Source organism: Paramormyrops kingsleyae, chromosome 22 (genome assembly GCF_048594095.1).
Source record: "Paramormyrops kingsleyae isolate MSU_618 chromosome 22, PKINGS_0.4, whole genome shotgun sequence".
In the NCBI taxonomy this organism is placed as follows: Eukaryota; Metazoa; Chordata; class Actinopteri; order Osteoglossiformes; family Mormyridae; genus Paramormyrops; species Paramormyrops kingsleyae.
This window is the reverse complement of record NC_132818.1, coordinates 20,588,950-20,605,253: the sequence shown is the minus strand read 5'-3', so window position 1 is coordinate 20,605,253 and position 16,304 is coordinate 20,588,950. Positions and strand designations below refer to the sequence as shown.

The window sequence follows — 16,304 nt, the reverse complement described above, 5'->3', positions numbered from 1 at the left end:
TTGGGAAACCGCAAAGAGGAAGTTATGTGCTGAATTCAGCATAAGCAGAGTGTCATTATGCATTCAGTGTAAGTATTGTACTTCCTTTATGGTAAAAAAAAAAAAAAAGAGAAGAAAAGAAAACGTGAAAGTGATTGTCATTGTTGACACACTACAGCACACAGAGCACAACAATGACATGTGTCCTCTGCATTTAACCCATATATGACATCGTGACATATCAGGGGGCAGCTAATTCAGCGCCCGGGGAGCGGTGCTTGGGGGTGGTACCTTGCTCAGGGCACCTCACAGTACCGTTCTAACCATATCAAGTAAACATTGAGTATTTATATAGACCCTTTGGTAAATTTTTCAAACACTAATATGAAAGTTAAATGGGAATTGCAGAAAAACAATATCTTATGTGAGCCATTTTTTCCTTCGTAAATCAGGCAGCCGCACTTCTGGGTCTGACGTTTTTATCCATTGTGGGTTGTTGGTAGTGCTGTCGGCTGGTGAAACCTGCCTTTAATCTGGGCAGCGCAGAGTTGGTGCAGCGTAAATGGTGTGGGCCGGGGATGCCCGCAGGAGCGACGAGAATCTGCCACCGACATTTAATGGGAGGCGAGGCTGAGCCGGCCAGACGTGGCGTTTGCCGCAGGGTGCCGTCCGTGGAGGGGGGGGTAGGGGCTTTAATGGGGCTGGTAGGCAGGCTTTGGTCATCTGACGGCCGTCATAGTCGACCTCACTCGCACACACACATGCTCATCGCCATTTGCAGAGGCGGCCATTTCAGGTCCAGAAAGTAAAAATCCAAACCAGGATTTTGTTGACACCAACCAACACAGAGTCTCAGTCACTGAGTACTCAACTGGCTGGTTGAAACAAAGTCCTGATTTGGATTTTTACTTTCTGGACCTGAAATGGCTGCCTCTGGCCATTTGGCTGTCATTCCGTTTCCCTGTATCAGCACACTTTCTGCTCATATTCAGACATTGAATAGTGTTAGTGCTGGACTGAGAATCTTTGTTTTAATATTAGTCATTTGCACCTGGATATATAAACATTACCTATACAAAATACCATAACAATGGCCAATTAAATTTTACAAAAACTAACTACCAGCTTCTGAACAGGAACCGTCTGCTAGCAAATGGTTCCATCATAAAGAAGGTCATGCTCTTAAGGTGATATGGAACTACAAATGAAGAGTTTTTGATAGCAAGCTCAGCTGTCTGTCCTGAATTTTGTTTTGCTATCAGACTTTTAATTCTGTAATTAACACAATCAGGTCTTTATTAGTGTCGCTGTACTGGTCTTGTGTAGCCCTTACTTTGAATGGCCCCATTGATATGTTTGAAGCTGTAGAACTTGCAGAGTCTCTTGCCCCATTTTCAAAGGTGTCATGCATAGTTGTGGTGAGGGGGGGGTGGGAGATTCTTTCCTCTGAAATGTGACTCTAATACCTGAACTGTAAACTGCCCCCGGTCCTTTATTTACACTAGAGTGTCGCATACTTGAAGCGCATTTAGCGCATGTAGCATCAAGCCACAGAGCTTTTCTTGGGGGTTCGGCCATATGTGTCCATGTAGTTCGGGCCCCCCCCCAACCTTTGTGGAAGAATGTCGTGTGTTCGGGCGCCATCCTGGCCAAGCGGCATGGGCTGGATGTGGCTCAGACCTCAAAGCAGAGATGCCCCTTGTTCCCTGCCCCCCCCCCCCCACCCGCCTCCACTCGCTGATCTTGGCATGGGTTTTAGTCCCGAATGAATGTCTACCTTTTAAGGTAACACATTCCCATTTCTGGCACTAAGAGCGGCTCCTGTTCGAGAGAGAGAGAGAGAGAGAGAGAGAGAGAGAGAGAGAGAGAGAGAGAGAGAATCTTAATGTGCCATTGATTTGGATTAGATGAGAATAGATTCGATGTTGTCGTTGCTGAAAGTGCAAGTGCTCAGACAACGGAATTCAGTTTGGCGTGTGCAATATAATTGTGTGAGAGAGAGTAAATATAACTATTTACATCTGTAGGAATAAACATGGTATACATCAGGGGTAGGAATGCATGGATAACAACCCATCTCCATAAAATAATAATATTAATAATAATAATAATAATAAATACAAATCCTGAGGTCATCCATCTCGTTGCATGTTTAGGAACCACTTCTGCCGTAATTTCTGTTGGACTGCCCACAGAAAAGGGTTGTTTAACAGTAATATAGCGTCTTCATTTAGGTGAACCTCATCCTGTGCTCCTCTAATGTGATTTGAATGCCTGTCCCAACCAGGATGTACCCCTGCCTTGTGCGCTGTTCACGATAAATAGCTGGAAGACGGATGGCTGGGTGGATTATTTTGGTACCTTACAAGCTGTCAGGCCTGTTATATGCCCAGTATATGATGTTCATTTTACTGAATGTTCGTGAGGTATGAACTATTCTTCAATTCAGCCAGTTTAGTACTTGCACTATGTTACCATGGTTACAAAGTGGCTTTTTCCTCTTCCGTCAAAAAGGTATTTTGAAAGTGCTGTCAGGGAACCACTTAGAAAGTATAATACCAGGAAAAGAGGGTACTGCACATCTTTCAAGGTTAATTACAGCTGCATGTAATGACCATAATGGACAAGTATCTATTTGCCAAGTTCTTGTCTTGGATGGAATGGTGAGGGTTGGAGCTTATTATGGGCAACAATGGCTCTAGGCATGGGATGCCAGCCTACTGCTGGGCACATGCCAGCCTACTGCAGGGCGGATACCAGCCTACTGCAGGGCACATGCATGCCCACACGCACATACTACAGGTCATTTTGAAGATGGTGTTCAACTTGATGTCTTTGGAGTGTGGGAGTAGACCTGAGCACCCAGAGGAGAAGCTGGCGACACGGGCAGAATGTGCAAACGCCACACGCTGAGAGAACAGGTGGGATCTGAACCCACAATCATGGATGTGGAGGCAACAGCGCTATGATGGACCACATATCATCGAGGATGCTGTTTACCTTCTTCTCTATTGGCTAATGGTCGACTTCCTCCCGAATTGATGGCTTTAGATTGCGAATCGGTGTGATGTTGCATCTTTGGATATGTCGAATGCGTGCATGAGTAAGATTATCCTAAATCATTGTGAAAATGGATTCTGAACAACAGGATAGCCTTCAGCTCTTGACTTATTGCTATAGACTTGCTGTTAACGGCATCGCCTTGATCCAAACGATGCAGGGCAGGCTTTTCAATTCCCAGACTGTGGCAGCAGGGATTACATCACAAGGTCAGCAGATGTTTTCGGTCTCTGTTGCAGCTAAAGATCCCATTGATCTTCGAATCGCTGACATTTCTTGAGGCGGTAGTTCAGTCGACATTGAAGTCAAAACTGATTCATTTTTTGGTCCATGTTATGAATCTTTGTTCAAGATTTATTCCATGGTTGGTTTTGCCCAATCGCAGAGTTTTGTATGGCTCATGTGCTGCTATTAATTTCCCACAGTTCTTTTAAAGTGTGTTACTCCAGTGACACATGAAGGACATGTGCAGGCTTTACCCTGAAATACAGGCCTGCCATGAAATACAGGCCTACCCTGTCTAAGGTACGAGTCTCACAGGTGGGAGGTACAATCATGAGATGAACCCTGGCTCTAAATTCAGTGGTTGCACCGGATCTAAAGCCAAGTAGGTTTGGGTTACAATTTGTTGAGTTTCACTGATGGGTGGGTGTTGATTAATGGACCATATACCCACTTCTTCCCTCTCCTTCCATACCCTGCGGCTCTTAATCGATTGCCTGTACATGCCATACAGTATTCTCGGGATTGTCTCAAGTGTTTGGAATCGAATCCCAACAAAATCGCCTCTCCCCTGAACCTAGTTTTTGTGGCATTGTCAATCGAGTTACAGACCCACGTCCTACTGGTTCTACCCATACAGCTGGCTACTGCGGGGGTAGGGAAATGGAATAAGGAACTGGAATGGAGGTGGAGGGGTGGGGCTGCTAACATTGGAGGGTTAGCACTGCTAACATTGGCTTCTTCTTGCATCTGAAGGCTAATCCAGACGCAGCGCCATGTAACCCATCCTCTTTGTCCCTCCTGCCTCGACATTCCCTGAGATTCTGTGGTGATCTCCCCCTTCTTTAGGTGGCAGCCATTGTTACACACCGAACCTTCTCATAATTTTGTGCGTAGTTTCGCTTTCAGTTGTCTTGAGACGCAAGACTGCTCTTGCCTCCGGTTGATTTCTCCGTCTATTTCTTTTCCCGTGCCTTACGCGTCTGCTGCAGTATGTGCTGTCCTATTTAATGTTGCCCATACTTGGCTCCTTGTTTGAGGTTGTGTTTCCTGCTTGTGGCCTCATTTCCCTGATCAAACATTGCGGTGCAGCCTCAACTCAAAACGGCGTTGCGCAGACTGAGGGCGAGTCGAGCTGTTTGAAGTGAACAGGGCCCCCGAGCAGCTGGGTCACGTGAGGTTTCTTTTGGGGTAACACCCCTTCCACTCTCCTTCCCAGAATCACCTGCCCCTTCCAGACACCCCCCTCATCCTGTCTCTCGGCGCACATTTATGTACCAAGGGGCCTGATGCAACACTTAGATGCTCTATTTTGTCCCCCAGCCATTCTGTCCGCCCACTCTCCGTACCTGTGTGCTCTCTCTCTCCCTCCCAGTTGTTATTGGAATATTTTCCTATGTTTGTTTCTCCTCCTTCTGTCTCCCAGGATAATATCGGGCACAGGCTGCTTCAGAAACATGGCTGGAAGATGGGACAAGGACTGGGCAGAGCCATGCAGGGTAAGGAGCCGCCCCGCGTCGCCCCTGTGCCCCTCTGCCGTGGGGGCTGTGTGTGAGCTCCGCATCCTCTGTGGCCTCTGCCTCTCGCCGGGGTTCCTCTCTGCCACGGGGGAGGCCCCGTCACGTGGAGAGCCCATCCCTGCTATCAGTGTGCCTAGATGTCAAGGCGTCCTCAAGTTGAGTGAAAATGTGACAAGTGGTCAAGTCCCTTCGGTGAGGGGAGGGGGGGGGGGTGGCAAATTCCACTTTGTATCGCAATGCTGTCCCTTAGGGGCGACGTACAGCTCTCCTCTGTTCTCAGAAAGGGAAATGGGGGTTTTTGTCCCCCCCCCACGCTCTCTCTCTTCACAGAATGCATCCAACATCACATGGTATCCTGACTTTTTTTTTTAATGAATTGTCCTGAACGCTTCACAACAGTGACATGAACACACTACTCTTGGCAAGACATTGCACGTGTGTGGCCATGGACACCAGAGCAGATTTAAGGGGGGGGGGGTTGCTGGAGATTAATATCCACGTATAAACATCTCCTGACCCGGTATTTGACAGTTAGGACTGTCCACTCCAGAGCCCCCCATGTGCCGCTTAGAAATACATATTCACACTTGTATAAATTGTCCTGCGTGGTTTTGCTCGATTAGGGACTCGTCACAGTTTCACAGTGGCACCTAAGCTTGTAAATGATCCACACCCTACCTCACCATGGCGTGCGGGGCGGGGGATTCAGCTCCCCTGCTCTTTAGCTGCACTCACTGAGGCCGCCGTGTGAAGCCAGACGTTCCCGGTGTCAGTAGGCCGCCTTATTTCTGGCCCGCCGTCACACGGGGCCGGCCCTCAGACGGTCCCTCACTCGAGCGCCGCAGCAGGAATCCTGCGGGGCATCCATCAATCTGGGCCGTTTATCTTCTTCGCAGTTTAGTCGTTCGGTTGGTTTGACTGCTTCCCCCCCCCCTGTATGGCTGGTCATCTTAACAGGTTTGGCAGCATGAGGCCTAATTAACCTATAATAGTAGCCTCAGTGAAGCTGAAAGCATCTATTCAGGCTTCTTTTGAATGCATTCTGGTCATTAAACATAAATGGCATGTATACAATACAAATGCCGCTTCATTTGTCCAATACAAGGTAGCCAGAAGCAGTATATATTTCGGTAATCTTTGCTATTACCCGTTATTTTTTAAGTGCACCTTTACAACCTGGCAATTAATATGTGTCTTGTATGGTTTTCCATGCGACCCAAGATTTCTAATACCTTTATTTTTGGTTTATCCCAGTTTATGTTGTCTGGGTTCATTGGTAACCATGGAAACACTAGTTGGTATGAACCATAGCGGTTTCTATTACTGTGGCAAGTTGGAGCACCGAGTGATGAATTTTGTAAATATCGAGGTCATAGCATGTGATTAAATGAGGCAGTTGGTCATAAGAAGGGAATGGGCCTGTAACAGTGATAAGTGCTTATTAATTGACATGTAAATTTGACAACAGAAGATGTTGTAAGAAATAGGTTGGTCTACGCTGTGAGACAGTGGGATTGTGTCACTTGCATTCAGGTTCTATGTCATGAGGCAGGCACCAAACAGAGGCCGGTAGCTGAATTTAGGCCGCCTTTGTCAGAACAGCAGGCCTGTTTGCTGTTCCGCTGTCGAATGTCACACCTTCAGCCAAGGCTGCTAATTTACATGGAAATTCTAGAAAGTAATTTCCCCAAACGCAGGGCTTTAACAGATTTACCGGCCAGATAATCTAAGACCTTAGTGTGACACAGACCAATGATGACGGTCTGGATGTTAAGTGTCTGTAAAGCACTTTGTAAGCCCTGTGGTTAAAACAGTGCTATGTAAATTAAGATTGATTGATTGTACCTTCATAGAATCACTCGATGCTCATCTCCATTTGTCGTGTGACAGCCCATTTGGTCTGTGCTGCTGCCTCAAGTCCTTGCCTGAGAATTTCTCTCTGCTAGTGATCTGATGGCTAATACTTCTAGTTGGCAGGTTCAGTCTGTCTCCCGTTAGTTTCTTTTTTTTTTTCCTTCAATTAATTATTTTCTACCATCTGGGCTGGCTTAAGTTAAAACCCTCTGTTTTCACTCTACTGGAGCTCTCTCAGGAAAATGTTATTGTTCAAGCAAACCCGTACAAGAGAGAACCTGAACAGCAGTGGCCGTGTGTGGAACAGCGGTTTTCCGTGTTCCTCCTGTCAGTGCTGTACATTCCAGCTTGAAATCTGGCCGTGACACACGCACCTCATACCTCCTGGACTTGGGAACACATTCCACTTCTGTCTGTGGAGTTTGCATGTTTCCACCATGTCACATGTTTGCAGTCCAAACATTATTCCAAACACATTTGTTTGGAATAATTGGGGTCTCTAAATTGTCCATGGTCAGAGGTGTGTGTGTGTGTGTGTGTGTGTGTGTGTGTGTGTGTGTGTGTGTGTGTGTGTGTGTGCGCGTGTGCGTGTGCGTGTGTGCGTGCGTGAGCGGGTTTACCTATCCTGATGGGGACATAATGTCCCCATAACGTGATAAAAATCTGTTTTTTTTTTTTCCCTTATGGGGACCGGTTTCCTGGTCCCCATAAGGGAAAACTCTATTTTATAAAAATCGGTGACTGCTATGAAAAAACTAAAACTGCAAAAACACTTGTATTTTGCTAGGTTATTTATGGTTAGGGCAGGGTAGGGGTTAAGGTTGTTATAGTTAGCGTTAGCATTTTTCCCATTGAAATGAATGAGCGGTCCCCATAAGGATACGTTTACCCTACGTGTGTATGTGTGCGTGTATGTGCCCTTCAATGGACTGCATTTGCTGGATATTCTCAATGCTTGCTGTACTAAGCAAACGAGTGATCAGTGATTCATTTTCCAGATGGGAGGAGCTATAAAAGGATTCCTGGCTCTTAATGCTGCTGCTTTTTAATTTTAATTTTTAAAGCCCTCCTGTCCACCCCCTTAATTTTGCTGTTGTGGACCTCAGGGTGATCACATGTTAAATCTCTGCTTTCTTATTGGTTAAATCGGACCTCAGGCATAACCTGCATCTATAAACCACACCCTTTTATACACAGAAGAGTTTCTCTGGTGTCTCCACCTTCGAAACCTACGCAAGATGCTCCGTTAGTCAGGCTAGATCAGTTTCTTTATGATCTCTAGGGACCGGAGGAAATGACGTCATGTTTCCTACTTCCAAAACAAGTCTTAAGTTGAAAGCCAGGCTTTAACTGCAGTAAACCCGTTTTGAATTAACCTATGGCTTCATCTCGTTTAGGGAGATCTGCCCCCCCCCCCCTCCCCCAGCCGGCTCCCCATTAAAGCCAAGAACTGAAAGTAGTAGAAATGCTCTTCTGTGTCTGCATCATGTCACCGTGGTTTGACATCGCCACCTGCTGGACAAAAGAGATTTTTTTTTTTGAAACATAAAGCTGGCAGTTTAAAGTTGGAGTGATTGATCCCTTTTAGGTACACAGGCTCATTAAGACTAACAACCCGCATAGAGTGATGCTCAGAAAGAGAAACATCCCGTCAGCATCAGTTCTGTGGGTGGAAACACCTTGCTAATGAGAGAGGTCAGAGGAACTTAAAGGACCTGAAATTTACCCACTAATATAGCGGCTCACTGTAACCGTGGACCTGCTGGACACAGAATGAGGTCCCGGTTAGTATTGGTATATGTGTCTACTGAAGTGACTTATTTAGAACCAGCACCAGCCAGTCATCCTGCTTTTTCAGCTTTTTTTCCCCTCCACCCATCTTACCACTATACTTGGCAGGGCACAAACACCATAGTATTATGCTATTACTTATGTATTAACCACAAACTAAGTCTGAGTTACATACTGAACTCATGTTAATTTACTATTAAGTAATATTTTATCTCAGGTAGTATATTTATTACTGTATCTAATTCTAACTACTGAAGGAACAAACAGTGAATAACAAGGAAAAACTGATCTCATGCTTGTTCACCAATATTGAATTGTGATGCATCTTCTCAATTACCTACTATATTTGTTCATGATTTGCTCATAATTTGTACTTCAGTAGTAACTGAGTGATTGCTAAGTATTTGTGCCTTGTCACGTGAAGCGTTACCCACATTTTAATACTAGTACTACTTAAACTTGCTATACTTAACTTGCTATACTTTCATTGAGTATGTGACTGAATCAGTGTCCCAGTATGTTATGAGTATCTTACTTCTGCTGTTGACATGAGTTATGATTCGTGTTACATTTGCTGCACCAACCTGCACATTTATGAGAACAGCCAGTTTGTATCTGAATTTTCACTGTATTGACTTTTTTTGTTCCTTTTTAATGTTTTTTTTTTTTTTTTTTTTTCCTTTCTCTCTCGCCTAGGTAAGGTTTGTAGGATTCTTCTTTTTTTCCCCTGTGTGTGTGAGTTTTATCATGACTAGTCGTCTCTGCCATTAAATCCCTTTCAATCCATTACATTCATTCTGTTTAAATTTATGAAATCATGCCCCCTGCCCGGTCCGATCAGTAGCAAGGTGGTGGGGGTTACAATCGTTCCTTTTTGAATGGTTTGCTGCAAGGGCTTGGCCCCATTTCCCTCTCCCTGTTCTCATTGGGGACCCTGTGTGGCAGTGCTTTGGGAGGGGTCAGATACATGCCCATTTGTGTTCTTGGCCTGGGATGCCCCTCACCCGCCCCAACACCCTGCCAGACTTCAAATAAGCCAATTGTCTTTTTCTACTGCGTCTCTAACTCTGATCCTCCAAAGAGGATGCCATCTGTCCTCTCCCTTGTGATTTAAATTGATGATGTCGTGATGATGTCGTGATGATGTCATAATGATGAATGTTGCTATAAATGAGATCATCAAAAGCAAGTTTGCCGAGTTGATATGGATGGTATGGGGGCTCGTCTAATTCAGGTGCATTCCTTTAGGCCACATGCCCTTTAAAGCTGTTTTAATCCTGCCGGTTTCAACATCTGTACTTTTGTTTTGCCTAGAAATGCCCTTTTACCTAGATGATTCAAGACAGGATAACTCCCTTAATGTTTTGTAGTATATTAACAGCTATACTAACATGCTTGTTGGTGCTGTCATAGCCTAATATACCATGGAGGTATCCCCTGCATGTCTGGGTGGGGCCTTATGGTTCCTCATGAGGGCTAGGTGTGGGGACAGGGCCACAAGTAGGCCGGTAAGTTGCTTCTCCCTGTACTCCCAACAAACGCCCCTTAGCTTGCTTTGCTCTTGTGGTTGGTGGGATGGAATGCATGCTGGTCCCCGCGAGGGAGGTCGAGTCCCGCTCTGCGCCGTCTGCGCTGCACGTTGCGCCGAAACGCCGCATCACGGCATGACTTGTGATGCGGTGCGCCGTGGAAATGCACTGCGGGATGATGACCTCCCGTAGCTCCTAGACTTCATGTGAGGCTGTCATGCACGGTTCTGAGCTTGACGGCAGACTGTGGGCCGATTCCCAGAGCCTTCATCTTCTCCAAGAAGGATGGGGGGCAAGAAGGTGGGTCTGATCAGGGGAAAGGGGGAGAAGATCCACAAATGGAGACCTCCACATCTGCCCCGCTGATCCTAAGCCACACGGAGCCTCACCTGCTCCTCCTGTTCTTCAGTGTTCCTACTTAACCATCTGGTGTTTCTTTTTTGCAGTGTTATGATCCGGCCACGTTGTGGTGATGGTAAACTTAGTGGTAATTTTTATTTTTCCCCAATTGAATTGTCTGTTTATGTCATTCAATGCACCAATTAAGTAGGCTTCAGTATTTTCTCTCTCTCTATCTCTCTCTCTCTCTCTCTCTCTATCTGTCTATCTATCGCTCTCTCTCTCTCTCTGTTGTAGCCTTCGACCTGCTGCCTGTTTCCCTTTTCCCCCCTTCTTTATTTGTAATTACTTGCATTATTATGTTCTGTATGTTGTCATACGTTTTCAGTTTTTTAACCTTTTTAACATATACTACATTTTATACCTCTATCAGATATGTCTGCTAAGTAATCAGTATGTGGAATTCTATTGGGCAATATTGGGCAATCAGTCTAAATTCTGGGTGCTTCCATCCCCCTTCTGGGACAGAACTTATTTTTGCTTGATGTAGTTCCACCTGTGGGCCGGCTTCACCGATTGTGCTCCGCCTTTCTGGCACATCCAGCTTCTGACGACAGCTCTATGGGCCAATGGGCACGCAGCAGTAACAACTTGGCCCCGCCTTCCAAAGATATCCTGCTGGCTGATTTGCCAATGGGGATACCGGCAGCTCTCCTGACACCAATATAGCTGTATGGCTGTGCCCTGCCTCCCATGTGAAAGCATTATGCAGTGTTTGGTCTTCAGGGGACTACGAATTAATGAATCATTTAATGGCAATTAAATCCAAGCCCGATTTTGTCCTGTAAAGTGGGGTGTAACTGTCTAGGCCTGCTAGGATTGCTAATGGACATAATTGCTACAATGCGTGAGTCTCCTGCTTGGGTTTGTTCAACCTGATTTGTGACAGACGGCTTGTGCCGGGTGTCGAAACACAAGGGACTGCGTAGCTTGGTATTTCAGAGGGATGTTTAATTGGCTTTGTGTGTCATCTGTGGGAAATGTTTGAGCTGCAAACTACTTCAGTTTTGTTTGTAGAAAAATCAGCCTCTGATCTTAGAATTGTTAGTGTTAGCCTGTTTGTGTGAGAGAATATAAAGCTACCCTGATTGACCCCTTTTAGGCTTGTTAAGACTAACAACCCGAATAGTGATGGTCAGAAGAAAAAAAATCCAGTCAACAGCAGTTCTGTGGGTGAAAACATCTTGTTAACGATAGAGGTCAGGAACATAAAGGATGGGTGAAAGGGTGATAGTCTGTGGAAAGCTAAGGGACTGTCCACAATTGGTGGGAATTGTGCATTTAAGTATCAAGTTACCGACTGGGAGTTTTCTTAAGGTGAGAGGAATCTACATGACTATAAACTCCGATAAAGTGTCTCCATCTGCTCGGTTTTATTGGATGATAAAATGCATTCTGGGATAGAATGGGTCAGAGTAAAGTCAACAATGCATTCTGGGATAGAATAGGTCAGAGTAAAGTCAACAATGCATTCTGGGATAGAATGGGTCAGAGTAAAGTCAACAATGCATTCTGGGATAGAATGGGTCAGAGCACAGGTGTCAGACTCCAGTCCTGGGGGGCCGGAGCCCTGCACATTTTTGGGTTTCCCCTCGTTTAACACACCTGATTCAACTTCTTGTTCTAATTACCACACAGCTGTTGAGCTGAATCATTTGTGGTGGAAGAGCGAAAGAACTAAGCTACACAGGGCTCCGGCCCCCCAGGATTGCAGTTTGACACCCCTGGGTCAGAGTAAAGTCAACAATGCATTCTGGGATAGAATAGGTCAGAGTAAATTCAACAATGCATTCTGGGATAGAATGGGTCCGAGTAAAGTCAACAATGCATTCTGGGATAGAATGGGTCCGAGTAAAGTCGACGGGTGACTTGAGCAGAGCCCTAAGAATTCCTAGCCCCCTGACAGCCAAACATTAAATAGGTTACAGTTTGGATTCGGTTAGCCCCCTACTGGTGAAACCTAAGGAAGACCTTGTGTTTAAAAAGGCAAAAACAAAAAAAACTGAAAACAAGTTTGATTAGGAACCTTTTTTGAAATATTACATTACCCTATCTGGCGGTGGAGGCGACAGCAGCATAGTACCTTTTGTGTTATGTCTGTTGTTTAAAGACGCCCCCCCCCAAAACAAAACCCCTTACCAAAGGTAAGTCTCCACCTCCCTTAGTGTCACCACAGCAGTATCTGACCAGTGACTTGATCTTGCTGCTGTAGTTCAGTGCTTCTGTCTGTACCTTTTTCTTTCCGCTTTGACCAGTTATGAGTGACGGTTTTTTATGTTTCAATCTTTATTTTATTTTCCCAAAGTTTTATTTCAGCTCTTTTCACAGCTTACCTAAGAGTCTTCCCTCTCCCCCATCCGTGTGTGAGGCTGTGAGCTAGGCAGGTGGGGGGGGGGGCCCGCTAAGCGGCGCCGGCTCCCCCGTCCCGCCGGGGGCTGACGGTGGGCTTTGCGCGTTTAGGGCGTGACGGGGCGCAGGAAGCTGTAAGCCCTTTATCCTTTTTGGGGGGGTCATTTATCAAATGCCTGCGGCCAAAATGCTTCCTGTAGGGGGCACAGGTTGGGATTCAAGGCCTGTATTTAGCTTTTAATGGGATTCAGCACAGACAGCAAGAGCAGGGGGGGGGGACATAGTCAATGGGGTGGATGTAGAGGTGAGGTCTTGCTTCCATGAAGCGCCGAGCTTTCCTGGGGCCCCCGTGAGCCAGCATGACCACCGCAGCCCGGCCCCCATTTAACCTCCATAGGGAATGCATGAGCTGGGCCTCAGGTTGGGGATGCTGAGGCAGAGCCGCTATTGGCAGAGCCGCTATTGGCAGAGCCGCTATTGGCAGAGCCGCTATTGGCAGAGCCGCTATTGGCCGAGCCACTCAGCGCCCGTGAGCTGTGAGAATGGCTGTTGTTTCAGTTCACTGTAGCTTTCCGGTCTCTTGCACTTCATGGCAATGCCTCTAACCCAGCACAGCGAGCGTGGCAGTCCGCAGCCGGGCTGCCCCCCCCCCCCCCCCCCAATGAGCCGCCTCCCCTTTTTCCACCAGCTGACCCTTGGCCTCTGTCTCCCTTCCTCGTAGGCCGAACCGACCCCGTGCCGATCATCCTCAAGCAAGATGTCATGGGAATGGGACGCATGGAGATGGAGGTAGGAGACGGTGGCTCTGTGTCGGGGTGTGGTTCTTGCCTGCCTGTGGTTCTTGCCTGCCTGTGGTTCTTGCCTGCCTGTGGTTCTTGCCTGCCTGTGGTTCTTGCCTGCCTGTGGTTCTTGCCTGCCTGTGGTTCTTGCCTGCCTGTGGTTGCTTCGTCTTGGACGTCATTTCTTGTCTAGAGCACTGTTTCCCAACTGGGTTCTCCGGGATCCTGAGCCGCTCCACGTTTTTGCTCCCTTCCCGCTCCCTGCCGCATTTTTGCTGGGAGCTGTGAGGGAGGAAAAATCTGTTCTGTCTGCTGGTTCTCGAGGACCAGGTTGGGAGAAAGTGATCTAGAGGTATTTACCTTAAGCCCGATATTTGGTAGGCAGGGTGGGCAGCAAGGCGGGGTATGGAATGTCCCTCGACCCCCGCATGTCTGTCTGCGGGTCCATGTGGTGCGTACGTGCTGGAGTGCAAGATAAGTTAAGGCCGAGGTCTGTGTTCCGTCCTCAGCTGGACTATGCTGACGACGCCACAGAGAAACGCAGGGTGCTCGAGATCGAGAAGGAGGACACTGAGGAGCTCCGGCAGAAGTACAAGGTGCGCCGGCATCTCATGATGATTTTTCTGTGTGTCGTGTCTCACCTCTGTGTGTCTTACTTCTCATGTGATGGTACAATGAACGTTACATTAGCTTTAAATATTACCGTATCTTCAGACAATGTAAACGCTGCTTTAATGTAGCACAGAGCATCATGCCTATGCATGATTAAGATGTAAAAGCAGCAACTTTTGGCTGCTTAAGAGGGTCCAGAGTACTTGGGTAGATCGATCTAAATCCAGCTTCCCTGGACAGCTCTGCTGTCACTCTTGTACCTGAAGCCAGGATTGGGTTATGCAGGCAGTCCCTGGGTCAAGAACATCCCACCTATGGATAACTATTACTTACGAACAACCGCTGTAAAGTCTATTATATTAAAAAAATTGGGTGAAATACAATGCTAATAACATAGAGAACTTCGTGATGCTCGTGAAAACTTTGCGTTGCTCCAGCTGCTCGTCGGGTTGAGGTCCAGCATAGTACCATATGTAGCTATTATTATTATTATTATTATGTACTGTATTATTCTGACTTGCCTACTGAAATTCAACGTAAAGACAAACTTAGGGAATCGATGTCATTCGTAGCTTGTGCTCAGGCTGTTTTGATGCAGTTGAGGTGATGATCCACCCCCTCCCCCGAATGGTACAGTCCGATGCAGTTGAGGTGATGATCCCCTTCCCCCACCGAATGGTAGAGTCCAATGACTGATTCATTTGATAGGACTTTAGAGTTTTTTTTTATTTTATTTTATATAGTGTTGGGCTTCCAGCTCATTCCTGCATAGGACTGCTGGGTTTCCTTAGGCAGAAATAGCAGGCTGTTCTCTCTTGGTGTCATGGGTGCTCATCCTCATGCCAGCTCAGGTCATTCTAACAACTGTCTTACCCCTGGGGACGTTCTTAATAGGGCACTAAATAGGTGACCGCTCTGTACCAATTTTGAATGTGTCTTGCAGGACTTTGCTGAAAAGGAGAAGGCAATCGCTAAAGCGCTGGAGGACCTGAGGGCCAATTTCTACTGCGAGCTCTGCGACAAGCAGTACCAGAAGCACCAGGAGTTCGACAATCACATCAACTCCTACGACCACGCGCACAAGCAGGTAGGACCCCCGGCCCGCCTCCCGCCCGCCTCCCGCCCCGCCTCCAACCCCTGTGGATGCCCCACAATTACGGGCTTCGCCTCCGCCGAGCTTCCACCGTGAAGACCTTTCCGTAGCCGCTCCTCTTGCACACATCGCCTCATAACACGCAAACATGCCTGTGTCAGGCAACGGTCCTGCTTTGCATCACGTGTTGTGACCGACTGCCGCACATGGGGCAGCATGACGGCCCTCGGCACCCGTGAAGACCGATCTCACTCTGGAATGACATCTGGAAATTGGAGCCACGTTATCATTTGGGTGTATTCTGTGAAACCCGTGCGTTTTGATTTTGCGGTACTGAGGAGTAATCTGCCGAGAGGGGCCAGTACTGGCAGCACGAAGGTGTTTCTTCATGCTCGAGTTGGGGTTGGCCGGAGGGAATTGTCGAAAGAACACCGCGCACTTGTTCCACAGATCCCACAGCATCCAGTTAGGCGGATCCAGGGAGTCGCCTTGCCTCCGTTTTGTGTCCCTGCTTGTTCCCGTCAGGACTGTGTGGGGACTGTGTGTCTGATGGGTTGTCACGGTGCGTGTTTCTGTGGCCTTTTCCTCTTGGGTGCAGGTGCAGATTTCAGTTTTAACTGCTCTGTACATACGTGTGCGTGCGTGTGCGCGTGCGTGTGTGCGTGCATTCGCGTGTCCGTGTGTGTGTGCGTATTCGTGTGCGTGTGTACACACGCTCCCGTTCAGCGGCTCATGGCTTTGTCTTAACACTGTCTAGTGCCCTGCTCACAGTGCCACCTTCACACAGCTGTTACAGAAGGAAGGATAAACTGCAGCAGGATATAGCCATACAGTGCCCCCCCCCCCATCACCAGCCTCCCCCCGCCAAACCCCATGTGCAGAGACTGCCTGCGGTGCAATGCTTGATATTTCCTTTTTACTTTAAAAAAAATTACTGCCTATTTCAGGATGTTTTACATCTTCCTTCCTGTTTTTTTTATTTTTTTTCCTTTTTTTTTTGTTTTTGTTCTGCGATTGTTTAACATTTTTCAGCCGATGTATTGCCAGCAAACCCCCCTATAAAAGTGGCCATCCAGACTTCCCGCGTGAGTTTCTCTCTACTCGCTTGTCTGCCTCC

The 16,304-nt window shown here is 47.1% G+C and overlaps 1 protein-coding gene across 4 annotated transcripts in view; it reads left to right on the top strand.

Annotated features, from left to right (window-relative positions):
* The window catches only part of LOC111855915 (G patch domain-containing protein 8-like), a 30,131-nt gene that overhangs the window by 6,744 nt on the left and 7,083 nt on the right, over positions 1 to 16,304 (top strand). Inside the window, exons 2-6 of one of the 4 annotated variants that reach the window (XM_023835411.2) lie at positions 4,688 to 4,760; positions 10,402 to 10,442; positions 13,425 to 13,492; positions 13,992 to 14,078; positions 15,038 to 15,181. In XM_023835411.2, coding sequence (XP_023691179.1) covers positions 10,406 to 10,442; positions 13,425 to 13,492; positions 13,992 to 14,078; positions 15,038 to 15,181 — 336 coding nt within the window. In that variant the 5' untranslated portion in view covers positions 4,688 to 4,760; positions 10,402 to 10,405. Of the gene's footprint in view, positions 1 to 4,687; positions 4,761 to 9,122; positions 11,893 to 12,060; positions 13,493 to 13,991; positions 14,079 to 15,037; positions 15,182 to 16,304 lie in introns of all 4 variants that reach the window. The other 3 variants (XM_023835410.2, XM_072705050.1, XM_023835409.2) reach the window with 3 other exon arrangements.